This window comes from Nyctereutes procyonoides, unplaced genomic scaffold (assembly GCF_905146905.1).
Source record: "Nyctereutes procyonoides isolate TBG_1078 unplaced genomic scaffold, NYPRO_anot_genome, whole genome shotgun sequence".
Taxonomy (NCBI): Eukaryota; Metazoa; Chordata; class Mammalia; order Carnivora; family Canidae; genus Nyctereutes; species Nyctereutes procyonoides.
This window is the reverse complement of record NW_026575048.1, coordinates 30,672,634-30,692,481: the sequence shown is the minus strand read 5'-3', so window position 1 is coordinate 30,692,481 and position 19,848 is coordinate 30,672,634. Positions and strand designations below refer to the sequence as shown.

The following is a 19,848-nucleotide window of genomic DNA, read 5'->3' as shown; positions in this document are numbered from 1 at the left end:
TCTAATCCTGTAACTTTGGGATGGATTAACTAGCAGCATCCTAGAGATTAGTGCAGAAGTATGGAAAGGATATGGAGGGGAGGGGTAGGGTCAAAAATGGGTTTAAGAAACAAGCACAGAAAGTGCTGCCCTTAATGAGAAAGAGAATGTTGGGTATCTAGGCCAGTACTTATCACATGCTTGACAGGAACTACTATGATTAGCATACATCTTAAAATATTTGATACACTTTGATGCAGTGTACTTTCTGTTTGCAGTTTTAGATGTTAGGAATGCTAAAGTTATGTAACTGACTTGGTCAGTGCTAGTCTTGGCTCATTCTAAATTTTAAACCTGGTATTAGTAGCTAATTGAACACATCAGACAGTACTTTGGACACAGAATATTTTGATCCTCTCACCTATAGAAAGGTGTTGGGAGGTAGGTAGTGCATACCCTTAACTTCACAATGGTAGTCTTCCTTTGGACTTAGAGCTAGGCTAAGTATCCTGTGAAAGGGGTCCTACCACCTTGCCATGTTCTTTCCTGAGGAGGAAGAAAATTGGAGTTTGGAAATGCCATCACTTTGAGACTTGGTTAAATGAATGGTGTAGGATTGTTTCTCATCTTTGTGTAGCTTATCTTGAAGTCTAAAGGGGCGTGGTGATTTCCAAGATAAATGGAAAACTCGAAAACAGCTTGGCAAAGAGTAATCAGAGTGAAGAGTAAAAGTAAAGAATTCACTAGATCTGGCTCTTAACTGAGCAACCGTTGTTTGGAGACATTTGGAAGGGAGAGCCATACAATCTACAAGATGTATATATAATTGCATAGCTAGAAAGATAAGTTCAAAGTAACAGATTTACTAGGGTCCTGGCTAGTCTTCGAGTGTCTGGAGGGTGGTGAAAACTTGACAAGCCAAAGAAATGGGGTGAAATGCCTAGGTTTATGGTATGGTAGTATTAAAGCTGTTCTATCCGGAACTAAAGGGAAGGTGGCAGGGAAGCACCACTAGACAGTTTTAAAGGCTGATAGGTTATTTTTCCACACCTCCTAGGTTTCTTGTTACCATTCTCGTAAAAATATCAAAGGAATATTTTGTCCCCACAACAAAGTAATACTGTTAACTCCCATCTCAGAGAAGAGGAGATGGGTTCAGAAGATGGAGATGGGTTCTGTACTATTCTCTTATTAGGGAGAAGGAGACATTTGAATCCTATTGTTTGAAAGCCCTTGCTTTTCTAATCGATAAAGCTTCTTACTGCTCCCTTAAAACAAAACTATAGGGGAAAATCAGAAAATATAACATTCTACCCATTGTAGATTACACCATTGTTAATAACTAGGCTATTTTCTTTCGACTTAATGAGGAAAAGATGCTGGATAGAAGGATAACAAGCATGCGGAATGCAGTAGCAAATTAATTGTTAGATCCTTAAGACCAATTTTCAAATCTGGTTCTTTTTCCTTTTTCCCACTGACTCAACTTATTTTTCATTTTATTTTATTTTTTGACTTGGTAATTTATATTCGAGGTGTAGACAATGAAAAGGTTTCCTAACTCTGACTCAGCTGCCCAGTTATCTCCCCAAAGGTAAACAAACAATTATATAGCCTGAGCAAGTAAACGTATTTTCTCCATTTTCCTTTTAACACAAAATAGATATACCTTGTTTTTCTCACTTAACATTTTAGAGTTCTTTCACATAAAGTGTCATTTGCTCATTCTTTTACATTGCATACTATTTAGTTCCTGGGTGTTGCATAATTTTTAGTTAACTTGTGCCCCCTTCAATGTGCCAGGTACTGCTACCCTTGGAAAACAGGTGAACAAAGTCTTTATCTTCATGGAGCTTGAGTTCTGGAGAGACAAATGAACAAACGTCAGGTGGGTAATAACATATATGTACAACAGTAAAGCTGAGGGAGAGAGAGGGAGTTAGTTGGTATTAGGTAAAAGATGTTGGAGGGAGACCTCCGAAAGTGGGACATTTGTGCAAGTGAGAGAGGTACATCAGCTTGTGGGGATAGAGTGTTTTGGATAGGACACAGTAAACTCAAAGGCCATGAAGTGGTTTGAGTTGGGTAAGGAGGCCAGTATGAAGTGAACCAGAGGGGAGAATAGGAAGAGAAGGCATAGAAAGGGAGAGGGGTATAGGATATATAGAGATCGTATAGGACCTTGTATACGGAGAAGACAAGCATTTTTGCTTTTTTTCCACCAAGCATTTTTGAGCAAAGAGTAACAGGAATCGAATCAGTTCCCTATCATTGGATTTGAGGGTTGTTTCTAATTACTGTAACAATGCTGTAGTAAATAGCCTTGTACAATACATTGCACACGTGACCCTGCGTATCTTGGATAATCCCTAGAAGTTAAATTGCTGGGTCAAAGAATATGTGCATTTATCCTGGCATTGTATTGTTTGCCTTGGTGACAAGGTATATGATTGTTTCTCTGTACTCTTACCTACATGGTATACTTTGTGTAACCACATGGTAGGCTATCACTTGTTAATTTTACCAATCATATGTTAGGAAATGGTGTCTCAGCATAGTTTTTGTTTTTTAATTTGTGGCAGAATGGTATTTACCCCCATTCTGGAAACTTTCCAGTTTCCACATTTTCAAAGTCTAGGTTACATTCCCTTGCTCTCAACACTGAACTTCTATAGTCAGATTCCTATTCACACTGTAATTGCCTATTTCCATCTCTGCAGGTATGCCACCAAAGTCTTTGTGATAGCAGGTACTAGGCCTTGTTTGTTCCATTTCCTCATTGCCTGATACTTAAATATTTGAAGGAAAAATTAATGGATGAATAAATTAATGAATTTTAATCTGTTAAGCATATAAAATTGGAACCTCCTCCTCAACTCTGAGACCTTAATAATCACCATTTCAATTATAAAAACTCACATTTCCTTCTAGCCACCTCCAAGACTGACTCTTGACTACTGTCTGAATCTGCTTGCAGACAAGCAGATGATGGATTCATAGCTGCTGTTTATAATGTCCAGGTCTACTCTGCAATTCCAGTGCAAGGGTTTTTTCTCCTCCTTTGGATTAAACTTCAAGAGTTCTGCTCTGAAAGGTTGTGGAAAACTTCTGTGCAGAAAGTTCTCTGCATACAAGGGTGGAGACTTACCTTCACTCCAAGAGCTGGTGAGCCCAGTTAAGTCACCTTATCCCATCTAAGAAAGGTAAAGTCATTGGACCAACAGCACCTATTTCTTTTTTTTTTTTTTAATTTTTATTTATTTATGATAGAGGCAGAAGGAGAAGCAGGCTCCATGCACCGGGAGCCCAGTGTGGGATTCAATCCTGGGTCTCCAGGATTGCACCCTGGGCCAAAGGCAGGCGCCAAACCGCTATGCCACCCAGGGATCCCTATTTCTTTTTTTTTTTTAAGATTTTACTTATTTATTCATGAGAAGACAGAGAGAGAGGCAGAGACACAGGCAAAGGGAGAAGCAGGCTCCATGCAGGGAGCCCGACATGGGACTCAATCCCGGGTCTCCAGGATCAGGCCCTGGGCAGAAGGCAGTGCTAAACTGCCGAGCCACCTGGGCCACCCAGTATATCCTGTAATCCTTTCCAGTTCTACAGATTCCCTGGGTTGTTCTCAATAACCAAAGTGAAGGTGACTTGACTGTGATTCTATAGGAAAGACCCTGTCAGTTTTAATTTTGGGTTGTAGCTTATCTTCAAGAAATCTGGATTCTAGAAAATGAATCTGTTCAATGCCAAGCATAAAAAAAAAATCTGGCTATAAAGAAAATATGTATATGGCAGAGGTAAAGGTAGATGGGCTCGTTATCTCTGTCATTGTCAAGATGACCGTCACCAGAGTTCCTGGGCTCCTATAATAAGAGCATACTGCTTTCTTTAAATAAGGATGGCTATTCTGTGCTTTAATGTTTATAATCTTTCAGAGTGCAAAATATTTATTTAGACCAGGATTTTTGGAAATTATGACCCACAGGCCAGATTTGGCCCACTGCTGTTTTCATATGGTTAATGAGCTAAGATGGTTTCTACATTTTTATATAGTTGAAAAAATTAAAAGTGTAATGACACTTAATGACATGAAAATTATGTGAAATTCAAGTTGCAGCATCCATAAAGTTTTATTGGATTGCAGCCGGGCTCATTTATTTACCTATCTCATCTCTTGACTTTTTGTGTTACAGTGGCTAAGGCACAAAACCATGTACTGAAAATGTTTGCCACTCTGGTTTAGACATTTATCTTCAACTGTTCATAATTTTCAATATAATTATTTCTATTTCTGAAGATCTCGGGTGCCATTGCTGGTAGGGTTGCAACAGCCTTCCCAAGACATACTTATGGTCTGGGGGTATTGTTTCTCTGTGACTCATTCTTGAGGAAGTGCTTTATGAAGCTAGGGGGCAAATTCTAGCTAAACATTTATGCACTTATAATATCGGTGAAACCTTTTACTCTATGGCAGTGGTTCTTATCCCTAGTTACATATTAGGATCACCCAGAAGGCTTAGAATCTTCCCAGTGAAATCAGAATTGCTGAGGGTGATGGCTGAGCGTCAATACTCTAAAAATATTCCTGGTGATTCCAATATTTAGCCAGAAGAGAAAACTATTGCTGTTGGGGCTAGTGATGGCCCACTCCTAGTTCACTAGTTAATGGACAGATTGGCTTATTACTATTATAATAAAGTTTGCAATACTCATGTGATTCAAAGGAAGGTTCTAATATGTATGTATCCTTTATGTTTCTCTGATCCTTTCTCTGAGCAAATGACCTTATGCTGGAATGGAACTTTTCTTTTTTTTAAGATTTTATTTATTTATTCATGAGAGACACAGAGAGAAGCGGAGACATAGACAAAGGCTCCCTCCTCCACTTTAGGGATCCTGATGCAGGACTCAATCCCAGGACCCTGGGATCATGACCTGAGCTGAAGGCAGATGCTCAACCACCAAGTGACCCTGGAATGGAACCTTTCTATGCAAGTGGTAGAAACTGCATTTTAGTTTATATAAATACCAGCAGAGGTCACTGTGCTCAGAGAAATATTCATCTAAAAAAAAAAAGTTAATGTACTGTTCAGGAAAAACCTGAAGCAGTATTTACTAGAACTATTGGGTTTTACCCAACACTAAGGCAACTCCAGACACGGCCTCTGATCACAATTATTTCTTCAAAGCATCTATGGCTCTTCGGGTTGCATACATACATTTATAATTATATCTTTCTGGTGTAATGATGCTTTTATTACAAAATATTTTTGTTTCGGGCAGCTCAGGTGGCTCAGCAGTTTAGTGGTGCCTTCAGCCCAGGGCGTGATCCTGGAGACCCAGGATTGAGTCCCACATTGGGCTCCCTGCATGGGGCTGGCGTGTCTCTGCTTCTCTCTCTCTCAATCTCTTTCTCTCTCATGAATAAATAAAATCCTTTAAAAATAAATAAAAAATATTTTTGTTTCTATGAATATTTCTTTTTTTAAAGTCTATTTTGTCTGTTATTAATACAGCCACTCCAGCTCTCTATTGATGACTGTTTTGTATGGCATCTCTTTTCCATCCACTTACTTTCAGCCTATCAGTTCATATAGTTAGTTGCTAGATCTTGCTTTTTTAATTCAGTCTGCCTTTTGGGGTATTTAAGCCATCTATAGTTAATGGAATTATTGATATGGTTAGATTTACAGTTGACATTTTATTTCCCATTTTGTTTTCTATATGTCTCCTTTTTTTCCTCTCCTCATATTTGCCTTCTTTTGTATTAAGTGGTTTCTTAGTGTGTCATTTTAATTCCTCTTGATTTTATTTTTTAATATTTTTGTGAGTTATTTCCTTAGTTGTCATAGTTTCATTTATCACCATCTACTTCAGATTAATATTCTGGTAAAATACAGAAGTTTTGCTCCAATGTATTTCCTTTTCTTGAACTTCTCCTGTGTGCTGAATGTATTATAAATTCAGTGATACAGTGTCATAATTATTGCATTATACAGTCTTATACAGAAGACATGAGAAAATATAGAGACTCTTTTTGCTGACCCATCTATTTACCATATCTGATATTCTTCATTTCTTTCCAAGGTTTCAAGTTGCTACTTAATTTCCTTTTAGCATGAAGTACTTCTTCTAGTATTTCTAGTAAGGCAGGTCTGCTAGCAGTGAATTCTCTGATTTTTTATCTGGGAATGTTTTCATTTCATTTTTGTTTTTGAATGGTAGTTTTAAGTGATATAGAATCCTTGGTTTTAAGCATTTTGACTATGTCATTCTGGACTGCCTGCTGGACTCCATTGTTTGAGATGAGAAGTTGGATGTTACTTGTATTGGTGGTCCCTGTAGTAATGAGTCATTTATCTCTTTCAAATTTTCTCTCTGCTTTTTGGCATCTGTTTAAATATTATGTATCTAGGTGGGGATCTTTTTTTTTAATTTTTTTAAATTTTTATTTATTTACGATAGTCACAGAGAGACAGAGAGAGAGGCAGAGACACAGGCAGATGGAGAAGCAGGCTCCATGCACCGGGAGCCCGACGTGGGATTCGATCCTGGGTCTCCAGGATCGCGCCCCGGGCCAAAGGCAGGCGCCAAACCGCTGCGCCACCCAGGGATCCCTCTAGGTGGGGATCTTTTTTGTATTTATCCTCTTGGAGTTATTTGAGCTTTTTTTATTTTATCGATTAGTGGTTTTTGTCAGATTTGAGGCTTTTTGCCATTTTTTTAAAAAAGATTTTATTTATTTATGAGAAACACGGAGAGAGAGGCAGAGGCATAGACAGAGGGAGAAGCAGGCTCCTTGCAGGGAGCCTGATGCAGGACTCAATCCCTGGACCTGGGATCATGCCCTGAGCCGAAGAAAGATGCTCAACTGCTGAGCTATCCAGGCGTCCCGCCATTATTTTTTGAAATATTTTTCTGATCCTTTACTCTCCTTTTTTTTTGTTTTGTTTTTTTGGTATTCAAGTTTTATTCAAGAACTCATACAGAATATTCCAGATAGGGATCCCTGGGTGGCGCAGCGGTTTGGCGCCTGCCTTTGGCCCAGGGCGCGATCCTGGAGATCCGGGATCGAGTCCCACGTCGGGCTCCCGGTGCATGGAGCCTGCTTCTCCCTCTGCCTATGTCTCTGCCTCTCTCTCACTCTGTGTGTGACTATCATAAATAAACAAAAAATAAAAAAAAATATTCCAGATAAATGGGTTTTAATGCTCCTCTTCCTTGTCTTGCTTAATCTGGAAGTAATGCAATTCATAACTTTGCTGTTAGCAACTTTGTGCAAACAATCACATAGATCATTCTTCAAATTTTTTGATGAGATATTTCAAATACCTTTTGGAAAATGACACCTCAGAAGTTAAACAATTACTATCCCTCCTTTCTATAATTACAATCCCTCCACCAAGATTCCCACCTTTTCCATTCACTTGGATTCTCTCTTGAAGAAACTGCTCAAAATTGGTAATACCCATGATTCCATCCTCTACAGAATGTGTGCAGTCAAGGGTCCTCCTTTTTTTGTCCCCCTTAGCCACAAGCTTGGCAGCATCGGAGGCAGCATTGGAGGCAGGTGTCCTCTCCTTTTTGGACTTTCATACATAAGGTGTTAATAGACCTTGATGTCCTGGGCTGAAGGTGGTGCTAAACCGCTGAGCCCTCCAGGCTGCCCTGTTTATTTTATTTTTAAGATTTTAGTTATTTGAGAGAGAAAGAACACAAGCATGGGGAGCAGCACACAGAGGGAGAAGCAGGCTCCATACTGAGCAGGGAGCCCAATGTGGGATTTGATCCCAGGACTCTGAGATCATGACTTAAGCCAAAGGCAGATGCTTAACTGAGCCACTCAGGTGCCCCTCTTGTGTTTATTTTTAAGTTTAGCTTTCTAGGGGGTTGCCTTGCGTCTGCATAGCTTAGTGGTGAGCCAATCACTAGACAGGTTGTAGCTCAGAGGTCTCAACCAGTCAGTCAGATTTCTGCCCTTTGCTTGTGGATCGGTTTGTAGGTGGAGAGTGAATTCAGTGTTATCAAGTCCTGGCTTTTACTTTTTGCTGAACCCCTTTTAATTTTCTCTGCACATGCATGCAGCCTCAGAGCTGGCCAGAGAGTGCAGCCTGGACCCTGTCTGGTTTCTACTATGCATGTGTGCAGCCTCTGAGCAGCCTGAAATCTGCATGTTCCAACCAGATTGCAACATCAGGCTAGTAGAGCCATCAGCTGTCCCTGCTTGCATAGCAATGAGATCGTTACTTCTATTGATAAAGCTGTTGGGCATTGATGTCACCCACCATTCAAATTGAGTGAGCCCTCCCCCTTCCACCACAGCAACCTACAGGGCCTCATTTTCTGTTTTGCCCCTAGTAGAACTCTATAGTGATTAAGCTTGGGGGAATAGGGGAATGGCAGTAGCCCCAGGTAAGAATGCCATAGTGTTGCACTATTCCTATACAAAGTCCTACAGTTTTCCTTTATTTTTTTAAAGAAATGTGCTTTTTTTTCTTTTTTAAAAAGATTTATTTATTTATTCAGAGAGAGAGAGGCAGAGAAAGAAGCAGGCTCCATGCAGGAAGCCCGATGTGGGACTCGATCCCAGGTCTCCAGGATCATACCCCAGGCTACAGGCAGTGCTAAACCGCTGCGCCACCAGGGCTGCCCAAGTCCTACGGTTTTCCAAACATAAACACATCTCAGACTGTTGTATGCTTTTGGCTGGTTTCCAGAGCACCAAAGCTGTTTTGTCAATTTTTTTTTTTTTTTTTTTGGCATTATAGTTGCTTTTTTGAGGAGAGGATCTGCTGATCCTCCTTACTTGGCTACTTGGGAGTGCTACCCAAAGCACCTGACACTTGAGTTATGATTTGAGTAATTGGAGGAGAAGTTGAAACTTGAAAAAGATAAATGGCTCAATTGGAAAAGGATTGCACTCCTGTCAGAACTGTGAATAACCCACTGCAAACTGGTGGTCCAGTTGTTTAAAATGGTTGTGACTGATAATGGGAACTGGCTAGGGAACAGGAGGTACATGCTCTGTCTCCCTTCTGTCTTCTGCTAGTATAGTAGTTCTGTATTTTTACTTTTCACAAACTCTCCTTGTATTCATTAACACTGACTTCCTTTAGTCCTTTGAGATTGGACGTCATTGGTTACCTAGCGGTCATAACAGTTCAACCTCCACAGCATGGCATCTTAGTTTAGTCTTTATTTTTTTTTAGATTTTATTTATTTATTCATGAGACAGGGAGAGAGAGAGGCAGAGACACAGGCAGAGAGAGAAGCAGGCTCCATGCAGGGAGTGAGCCCGACTTGGGACTTGATCCCGGGACTCCAGGACCACGCCCTGGGCTGAAGGCAGGCACTAAACCGCTGAGCCATCCAGGGATCCCTAGTTTAGTCTTTACAACGATGTTTGTGCAGTTATTACCACATCTTGCTTTGTTAGGCAAAATGATGGGAATTGGAAAAATGAAAATCCCACAGCAAATGATAAGAACTTCTAAGAATTTGAAACAGGAACCCATAGATCATTGAACTGAAGTCAGTGATATGATCATCTTGTAAAGAGTCAGAACTCAGAATAATAGCACTAGTCTGGTTGTGGGTTAGGGGTGTATGGTAAAGAAGGCATGCTCTCCTAGAAATTTATTCTTGTGGGGGTGGGATAGGTTGTGTTGCATTTTTAGTGGATGTTTGCATTTTCAACAAGGCTTTAATAACTGGTGGTGTGGTGATTTTTCATATTGAATACCATGTTTCTCTTCACCATTTCACATGAACTAAAATTGTCCTATTAGACTGTAAAGTTTTGTTTCTTCCTGATACCTTCATTAAGTTCATCATAAAATGCCAGAATTAAGCTCACATGTTGTCACACTCTACATGTCTCAGAAGGATATAGAAGGTCTTTTCTCAGGCAAATCAAAATTCTTTTATGTGTGCATTTCATAAGAAGGGATAGAAACTACTTTTGTGGTTTCTACCACAAAAGATCAATTTTTCTAAAATTTTACTTTCACCAGATTTGTTGCTTGACATAGCCTTTTTTTTTTCTTGAAGATTTTATTTATTTAGTCATGAAAGGCACACAGAGAGACATAGGCAGAGGGAGAAGCAGGCTCAATACAGGGAGCCGGATGTGGGACTCGATCCCAGGACCCCAGGATCATACCCTGAGCCAAAGGCAGATGCTCAACCGCTGAGCCACCCAGGCGTCCCTATAGTTAGCCTTTTTATTGTCTTTCATAAACAGAATTAATTACCAGTATCTTCTTCCAGCTGCCCTAAAGGTGCATATCCTTACTGGGGTTAAGTAACTTTTTATTTTCTTATTTTTAAGATTTATTATTTATTTGAGTGAGCTCACTGGAGGAGGAGTAGAGGGAGAGGGATAAGCAGACTGCACTGAGCAAGGAGCCTGATGTGGGGCACGCTGCCACAACCCTGAGGTTATGACTTGAGCCGAAATCAAGTGTCAGATGCCTAATTGGCTGAGCCACCCAGGCACCTTACTTACTTATTTATTTATATTATTTATTTATTATTTTAATGAGTGGAAGATGTTACTTTGTTTTTTGTTTGTAATTATTTTGTTTATTTATTATGAAAGACAACTCTTTAGAACAGAGGAAAACAGAGCAGCCCGGGTGGCTCAACCGTTTATTACCGCCTTCAGCCCAGGGTGTGATCCTGGAGACCCGAGATCGAATCCCACGTCAGGCTCCCTGCATGGAGCCTGCTTCTCCCTCTGCCTGTGTCTCTGCCTCTCTCTCTGTGTGTCTCTCATGAATAAATAAATCTTTTTTTTTAAAAAAAGGAAAACAAAGTATGATTGACCCTTGAACAACATGGGTTTGAACTACATAGGTTCACATATATGTGAAAATACATCATAGTACTGTAAATGTATTTTCTCTTATTCTCCTAATAACATTTTTTCTCTAGCTTATTTTATTGTAAGAATACAATATGTGATACAGATTTGCAAACTATGTGTTATTGAACTGTTTATATGTTATCAGTAAGGCTTTCAATCAACAATAGGCTATTAGCAGTTAAGTTCTGGGGGAGTCGAAATTTACACGTGAATTCTTGACTGCGTAGAGTGTTGACGCCCTGAATCCTTGCATTGCTCAACGGTCAACTGTACTTGAGTAATAAATGTATTCTCAAACCTAGAGGCCACTTAAATTGGGAACTAATTTGTACTTACGTTTACCTGTGAATAAGAAAATACTCTTTCTCTTTCTTTTCCTCTAAGGTTTCCTAAATGATTTCTGGCACCTAGAATATTACAACCCTGCGTTGAACAATTAATTAAACTAATAGATACATTGCAGTCAGCTTAGTATTTCATCTCTAAGGCCCCATGGCTAACGTATATATTGGTAGCTTTAGACTGAAGAAACCTGGTAGACAGCGCGCCTTATCCAGGTGAACAAAGTTAACCTCATCGGTGAGAGGCCACACCTGGAACTTGGCATTACCTGAGAGGCTGCGGTGTGAAGAACAGCATTATTTCAGTGATATTCCTGCGAAAGATATATGACATCAATCTGATCAAGAGGAAACACCAGACAAATCCCAATGGAGGCACATTGTATAAAATAACTTTCCTGCAGTCTCCAAAAATGAAGGTTATAAAGGTCAAGTCGAGAGGACTGAGGAATTGTGCCAGATTGAAGGAAACTGAAGAAACTTAAGTACAATTTGTGCTCCTGGTTTGGACCCTTTTACTAAAAAGGACATAGAGACAGGTGGTGAAATTTGAATGAGATTTCTGAGTGTGGGGTATATGGACATTTTTTATACTGTTTTTGCAACTTTCCTGTAAGTCTGAAATATTGTTTTTAAAAATGTGTCTTAAAAAAATGTGTCTTCCCCCCTCATTTTGCAGACTTAAATTATTAATTGCAAAAGGAAGATGCTTGGCAATTCAAACAATATCAAAAAAGTAAAAAGTGAAAGTCCTCAGTTCCCCTCCAAATTCTGTTGGCCAGAGGACACAATTGTTAATAACTTAATTAGCCCTTCTAGACTTTACAAATATGTGTAAATTTTTGTTTTATTTTATTTTTCAAAAGCAGGATAGTGTATAATTTGATCTCATCTGTTTTAATGGTCTATCAGTAGTACTCCATTGTATGGAGTATTGTATTGATGGGTGTTAAGTAATTTTCAATTTTATATTATTGCTAATTAGATTACAATGAACATCCTTGTCTGAATGTTTGTCTTTACAGATTTGTGCTAATATTTCTATAGGAAAGATTTTTTTTTTTAAGATTTCATTTATTTATTCATGAGAGCCACAGAGAGAGGCAGAGACCATAGGCAGAGGGAGAAGCAGGCTCCATGCAGGGAACCCGATGTGGGACTCCATCCCCGGACTTCAGGACCATGCCCTGGGCTGAAGGCAGGCACTAAACCACTGAGTCAACCAGGCGTCCCTAGGAAAGATTTTTAAAAGTGGAATTGCTAGATTAGGAGTTTTGCAAGTTTGCTAATATTGATAGATTCTGTGAAATTTTCCTCTAAAAAAGTGGTATTATTTACATTGCTACTGATGGTGATTGAGTAAAAATTCTCCATTTACTAATACTTTTTGTTATGACTCTTAGATTTTCCCCTTTGTAAGGAAAAATTGGGGACTTTTTTGGAGTGTAGTGCCACTAGAATATACATTGGGCTGCCCCCCCACCCTTTTTTTTTTTAAATTGGGTTTCTAGGGCAGCCGCATTGGCCCAGCGGTTTAGCGCTGCCTGCAGCCCGGGGCATGATCCTGGAGATCTGGGATGGAGTCCCGCATCGGGCTCCCGGCATGGGGCCTGCTTCTCCCTCTGCCTGTGTCTCTGCTTCTCTCTCTCTCTCTCTCACTCTGTGTCTCTCATGAATAAATAAAAAATTTAAAAAATCTTTAAAAAAATAAAATAAATTGGGTTTCTAACTGAAGGGCTTGTGTTCTAGTCTGCCACTTTCTGGCACTATTACTTTCTCTAGCTAGTGACCTCGTTTTTTTTGTTGTTGTTGTTTGTTTGTTTTTAATATTTTATTTATTTATTCATGAGAGACACAGATGCAGAGGTACAGGCAGAGGGAGAAGCAGGCTCCCCGCAAGGAGACTGATGCAGGACTTGATCCTGGACCCTGGATCACACCCTGAGCCAAAGGCATACACTCAACCACTGAGCCACCCAGGCATCCCTGTGACCTTTTTTTAAAATTTATTTTATTTCTAATTTATTTAATAGTTTTTTATTTATTATTATAATTTTTAAAGATTTTATGTTTTTATTCATGAGAGACACAGAGAGAGGGGCAGAGACACAGGCAGAGGGAGAAGCAGGCTCCATGCAAGGAGCCCGACGGACTCTATCCTGGGTCTCTAGGGTCATACCCTGAGCCGAAGGTAGACACTTAACCACTGAGCCACCCAGGCATCCCGACCTCTTTTTTTTAAAATGAGGATTTTGCTACCTCATATGATCAGATGAAATAATTTCTTCAAACATATTTTTGACAATCATAAAATAAGATGAGCCATAAAGGAGGAGAATCCTGGCAATCCCGGTAACAGGGTAAGAATTCAACTGTCCACAGAGTTTCCTAGAAGAATGTGTGATGGAAGTATACATTGTGCAGGGCCCCAAACAATAATTAGAGTTCAGTGCCTGCTCAAACCCAAGGTCACAGCTCCTAGCCTTCAGGGTCGGTTGCTCAGTGCTCTCGCTGGCTTAAGCATTTGCTCTCCACCTTCTCAGGTCCTTTGTCATGGGCACAGGAGGAGGGCCCTGTGGAAAAAGAATGTGACTAGTGGCCAGTGTTCATTCTAGCTCTGCAGACATAGATTTGCCTTTCAGACATTTCAAGTCTAATATCTTTGCCTTATAGGTGAGAAAAATTGAGGACAAGTGAAATTAGTTTGCTGTGCGGTAAATACCAGTAGCAAAGTTAGTGCTCAAGGTTTGGTCTGTCGTGGTGCAAATCTAGATTATGTTATTGTCACTGTTGGTCTTGTCTTCCCCAGAGAGACTGAGGTCCCTGAGGGGGACTACACTGTATCTTAAACATTACTTCTTGAATTCCTTAAAAGACTCAGCAGAGAACCATGGACCCAAAAGGTATCCAGAAAATCTGTGATGAAATGAATTAAAAAATGAACACTATTTTTGGTTTATTGTTGTTGCTAAGAAACAAGCATGGGAACGCAACAGGCTACCAGTTAGGTGGCTTTTTTTCTAGGAAGATGCTGGGGCTTGTACTGGAGAGCACAGTGGGATCCAGAATACACTATACACTTGGTCAATTTCCCAAAGGTCCGTGTCTGAGACATTTTAAAAATGAATGAGGAGACTGGGAGTCTTCTGACGGTGCATTTTTTGGTTTTATTTCAACTGGTTGCTAGTATACAGAAGTATAAGATTCATTTCTTTAAAAACCTAAAGTAACCATCAACTCAAACCCATAACTAGTGATTCCATTGTTCAGGAAAGGGGGGAGCCCCAGCCTCATCTACATAACTCAATCTCTTGCTCCAGGAGCAATGTGTAGTCCTAAGGTAAGGTCTTGTCTCCACACTGACACAGCTCATCTCTAGTGGCTGACTTTCTTCCCATGCCTTTGCTGGGCTGGGACTTTCTCAACCCCAAAGGCAGAAAATCAAAATTAGATTCTTGATATTTTGACCTGGCCCTTGAAGTGACATCCCTAAAGATCCGGTAAACTCAACTCAGACTGATGATTATAAATGTAAATCTGGGGGATCCCTGGGTGGCGCAGCGGTTTGGCGCCTGCTTTTGGCCCAGGGAGCGATCCTGGAGACCCGGGATCGAATCCCACGTCAGGCTCTCGGTGCATGGAGCCTGCTTCTCCCTCTGCCTATGTCTCTACCGCTCTCTCTCTATCATAAGTAAAAAAAAAATAAAAAATAAATAAAAATAAATAAAATAAATAAATCTGGGAAGAAAGGCTGGCGCTAAGAGAGGAAGGTCAGCTCCCTCCCCTCCTTTGCCCATCAGTGACCCTGGGTGCCCTGGGGGGCTGAAATGGAAGCAAAGAAGGGGAGCTGAATGTGCATGATCTGATGTCAAGTCCTGGCTAAAATTTTCCTAGCTGTATGCTTTTTACGAGGGTCATTTATCCTCCCTAGGCCCCAGCTCCCTGGCTGTCCGTCATCTCCTGCCTTATCAAGGCAGACAAGTCCATCTGCTAGCATGTAAAAATGAGCTAATGTGACTGTAAACTCCACAGTGCTGCACAGGGGAGAGGTGGAGGAGGAGGACAAAGAAAAGGAATGAAAGGATCAAAGGAAGGGTAAAAAGTAGAGAAGAAAGCAACAGGGTGAAGAGATGGAGCCAAAACGGTACAAGGGGCTTGGATACCACTTCTGGCCTAGGGTCAGGGCTCAGGTGATGACATTAATAATCGATGAGTCCTCTTTTTTTTTTTTTAAGATTTTATTTATTTATTCATGAGAGACACAGAGAGAGAGAGAGAGGGAGAGACAGAGGCAGAGGCAGAAGCAGGCTCTGTGCAGGGAACCCGATGTGGGACTCGATCCTGGGACTCCAGGATCACACCCTGAGCCGAAGGCAGATGCTCAACCGCTGAGCCACCCAGTGAGTCCTCTTACCTACACAGAGGAGAGAGGTGCACATAGACCTGACCTGTAGCCAGTCACCGGGAAAGAAAAATCAATACTCAGACTAATCATTAGGAAGCTACCCTTTATGTGGGTTTCATTCACAGGATCACTTTTTTTTTTTTTTTTTTTTTTTTTTTTATGATAGTCACAGAGAGAGAGAGAGGCAGAGACACAGGCAGAGGGAGAAGCAGGCTCCATGCACCAGGAGCCCGATGTGGGATTCGATCCTGGGTCTCCAGGATAGCACCCTGGGCCAAAGGCAGGCGCCAAACCGCTGCACCACCCAGGGATCCCTGCAGGATCACTTTTAAGGCCTCTAAATCTTCATCTCTCTGGGCAGGAGACAAGCTGCTGAAGAGGCTCCCAGCCTGGCCCTGGAGGAGGTCACATCTTTACACTTCCTTAAGCCACAGAAAACTTGAGCCAAGTGGTGTGGTCATACTCCTCCCCAGGCCTCAGCAGCACAGGAGGGAAGTCGGGCTGTGAAGGGAAAACCAGTACAGGTTATACGTTGCCAGCCCAGGCTGCACCCTTCACCATTCAGGATGGCTTTAGACTGGTCTCTAGACTGGCTCTGAGAACCAGCTGCCAACGTAACAATTGTTTACTATTGGTTTGCAAGGAGATAGAGAACTTCAGCTAGAATGAAAATCAGCTACATCACTGAGCACACGTTACAGCAGGACTTTCCTGATGGAGGCCCTGTATCAATTCACATTCTGGTGCAAGCTGTGAACGTCTGATGAGCTGGTCCTTTCAGGAGCACTACTCTAGGCAGTAGCTAGAAAAAGAGGTCACCAGTAAGCAAATAGGAAGAAAAGAGGATCATTTTAAAAGTGTGGTTGCAGGGAGGGCCTGGGTGGTTCAGTCAGGTGTCTGATTCTTGATTTCTGCTCAGGTCATGATCTCAGGGTGTCAGCTCCATGTTGGGCGTGGAGCTTGCTTAGGATTCTCTTTCTCCCTCCCCTTCTCCCCCACACACCCATCACAAAAAGCGTGGTTCAAAAGATGAGCAGGTATTGACAAGGAGCAACATTAAACTGAATAAAGACTTTGAAGGCACAAAATAGATATAAAAATACATAAATGCTGTGTTAGTAACTTGGCTAAGGGTTTCCTTATCATAACTTGGAGAAGAGAACTACCAACATGAACTTTTGAATCATACAGACCTGATTTGAGTGTCATGACCCTTGTCATACAGAGTGACCTTGGACACAACAGCACTGAAAAGCTGGGCTGGAGCTTTACCTGATGGACTGCATCAGGCCAGTTCTGGGTCTCGAGACAGAAACCGGAGTGCTTGGGATAGACTGCTCCACTCTTGCCCTTCAGCGTGCCATCCAGGAAGTTGCCTGTGTAAAACTGGATCCCAGGCTGGGTAGTGTACACTTCCAGGACACGGCCACTTCCAGCATGATGGACCCTGGGAAGAAAGCAAATCACGTAAGTACAGGACAGAAAAGCTAGCTGGGACAAGCAGAAGCTGGGAAGCAGCCTTTGAGACAGTAATCAGACCCAGCCCCAGAGCAGGGACTGGGAGACAAAGATGAGAGCATGATGGGCAATTCTCGCAGTCTCCTGGGTGAGGCGTGAGCAGGTGGTTCTGAAGATCCTTCAATAGCAAGCTCTCACTGTGATCTTGGCCTCTCTGGGGAAGGCTCACCCCAGCTAGATATATATGTATGTATGTCTGTTGGGGCAGTCAGGTTGAAAAGACGCAGTTTTCAGGTTCTGGAGGGGCTCAGATTCTTGCTCTTAAACAGTTGGTGCTCTCGGCTTGGCTTGGCAAAACCACCAGCTATGTCTTTTGAAAGAGAAGAGATGCTTTTCTAAATTAAACCACTCCCTTTCCCTCGGGCTAGAACAGGTCGTACTCTGTGGTCAGATCTCTCCTGAGAACAGCTGTACCATCAGTTTCTGCTAGATTCACTGTTTCCTTTTTTTTTTTTTTTTTTTTTTTTTAAGCAGGCCTCTACAGAGCTGAGAGTAGCCACCTGGTCCCATACTTGGTGTTGAAGGGATATGGATAAAGGAAAGCTTCAGTCTTACCCTCTTACTGAGAGGTAAAACATTCCAACTATGCACAGTCAGTCAAAAGGTTCAGGGAAAGCTGTTTGGGAAGGGGAGGGCCAGGATTTGAATACTGGAGAGGAGGCAGGAGAGTCTCCTCGAGGTGGGGGCAGTAGAGAGAGAAGTGTGAACATTAGTCAAGCGGAGGAGAGCAGACTCCATCTGGAAGAACACGGACTGGGGCTCTGAGAGAGAGAAAGTTTTCGAAGCTTCTACTAGAGTCTGAACCATTTTCTCTGCTTTACTTACCATCCATTTCTTCTACAGACATTTGTTATTTGCTAGTGCCAAGCAGGGTGTTAGGGACTAGGGTAGAGATGGGGGGACTCACAGAGATGAGACGGCATGAGGAGCTCAGAGTCTAGTGAGGAGAAGAGTGCACGCAGACGCCTATCGGACAAGGCTGCCGGTGGCGGGTGCTCTGGGAGAAGTGCAGCCTCTGACTTTCCATGGAAGTAGACAGGGCACGAATCACAAATGAACAAAGGACAGAGGGCTCCAGAAGTTCAAGGGAAGCAGAGGTGACTTCAGTCAGGAGGAATCAGGGCTTCTAATAAAAGATGGTCCTTAAAGAACAGGCACAGATGGGGAGAGAGGGAGCAAAGAGAGGCAGGATTGCTAGGTGGGAGCCCAGGGATAATGGCGTGGTGGGGGATGGGGGGATGGCTCCATGGAGCTACTCTGTGGAGCAGGAGCTTTGAGAAGACCGAGGATGTGGTATTTGGTCCCTGCGGCATAGTAAATGCTATTGATATGGCCAGAGCAGAAGCTCCTCGTATAGGAGATGGAATCTCTTCTTCCCTACGGAGACAGTAAGTGGAAAGGACCTACCGTGCACAAAAGTGCTTTTCTTTAGATCCCTTCAGACAGAAATTGTGGTCGAAGCCATTGATATGGAACTCCTGCAGGTGTTTTCCAAGCTCGACTGGCTTCCTCAGGTCAAACACTGTTCCTTGTACTGGAGCAACTTCTCCTGGTGGGAAGAGGCAGATAAAAGGGCAGCAGGCTGGAGTACTCTTCCTCTGGCCATGCTTTCTTGAAAGAGTAGAGGGACTCTTATTTCAGAGCCTTACACCCTGATCCAGTTCAGTTTCTGTATTTATTCAATTTTTTTCAAAAATTTGAACATAGTTAACATACTACTGCATGAGTTTCAGGTGTGCAACATAGTGAATCAGCTTCTTTACATTATGCTGTGCTCACCGTGAGTGTAGCTCCCATCTGTCACCATACAACGCTATTACAGTACCACTGACTAGTCCCTATGCTGTGCCTTTCATTCCTATGATTTATTCATTTCATAACTGGAAGCCCAGTTTAGTTTCTTTAAAAGTTTTCTTTTGTCCTAGAACTGTATCATATATTTAAAGGCGAACACAGGGAATCCCTGGGTGGCTCAGCGGTTTAGTACCTGCCGTCGGCCCAGGGCGTGATCCTGGGGTCCTGGGATCGAGTCTCGCATCTGGCTCCCTGTGTGGAGCCTGCTTCTCCTTCTGCCTGTGTCTCTGCCTCTCTCTCTCTGTGTGTGTGTCTCATGAATAAATAAATTAAAGTGAATACAAAAGCTAGTTAACATACTCTTTTAGGGCTACAAATACTTTTTCCTTTCATGTGGCCAGATGGAGATATTTTAGGAACTTGGTTTCTACGCTACTTTAGAGGAGAGAGAGGTAGCATGCAAAATGGGTCTGAAACCTGAGGAGGCTAGGAAAAATCAGGAACTTGTACCTTACCATTAAAAGATTTAAACAAGTAAAAGGAGAACCAACTTTAGCCACTATAATAATTTAGTTCTGCTTTTGTGTGTTCCTAAATACTAAAGAGGAAACACAAATTTGCTATCTTTGGGTGAAAGGAGGCATCCTTTTCTTAGACTTGGAGCTGCTGTTCAGAAACATAGTCCTGGTATGTGAGGACTGGAATCTGTGAGTTCATGCTGAGCTGCGAGAATGCCTGGGGTCCAAAGCACCCAAGGGGGACACAGAGGCCTGGCCAATGCCATCCTAGTGCACATCTGGTGTCCACTGTTTGACCAAGGGAGTTTGGGAAGCACACAAAAGAATTCTTCCCATACCAGAGTCAGCTTTAGGAAAAATTAAGTAGCATTCTTTTTGAAAATATCCTTTAAAACCATCTGTTTCCTTTACCTTAGTTCTGCTTGT

The 19,848-nt window shown here is 41.9% G+C and overlaps 1 protein-coding gene across 1 annotated transcript in view; it reads right to left on the bottom strand.

The window, feature by feature from the left end:
- Nucleotides 1-14,931: 14,931 nt before the first annotated feature.
- GALM (galactose mutarotase) overlaps nucleotides 14,932-19,848 on the bottom strand; it is a 50,415-nt gene continuing 45,498 nt past the window's right edge. The window contains exons 5-7 of the mRNA XM_055327191.1: nucleotides 18,518-18,659; nucleotides 16,865-17,039; nucleotides 14,932-16,093 (exon numbers count right to left, since the gene is read on the bottom strand). Of these exons, the coding sequence (XP_055183166.1) occupies nucleotides 16,016-16,093; nucleotides 16,865-17,039; nucleotides 18,518-18,659 (395 nt within the window). The 3' untranslated portion in view covers nucleotides 14,932-16,015. The remainder of the gene's footprint in view (nucleotides 16,094-16,864; nucleotides 17,040-18,517; nucleotides 18,660-19,848) is intronic.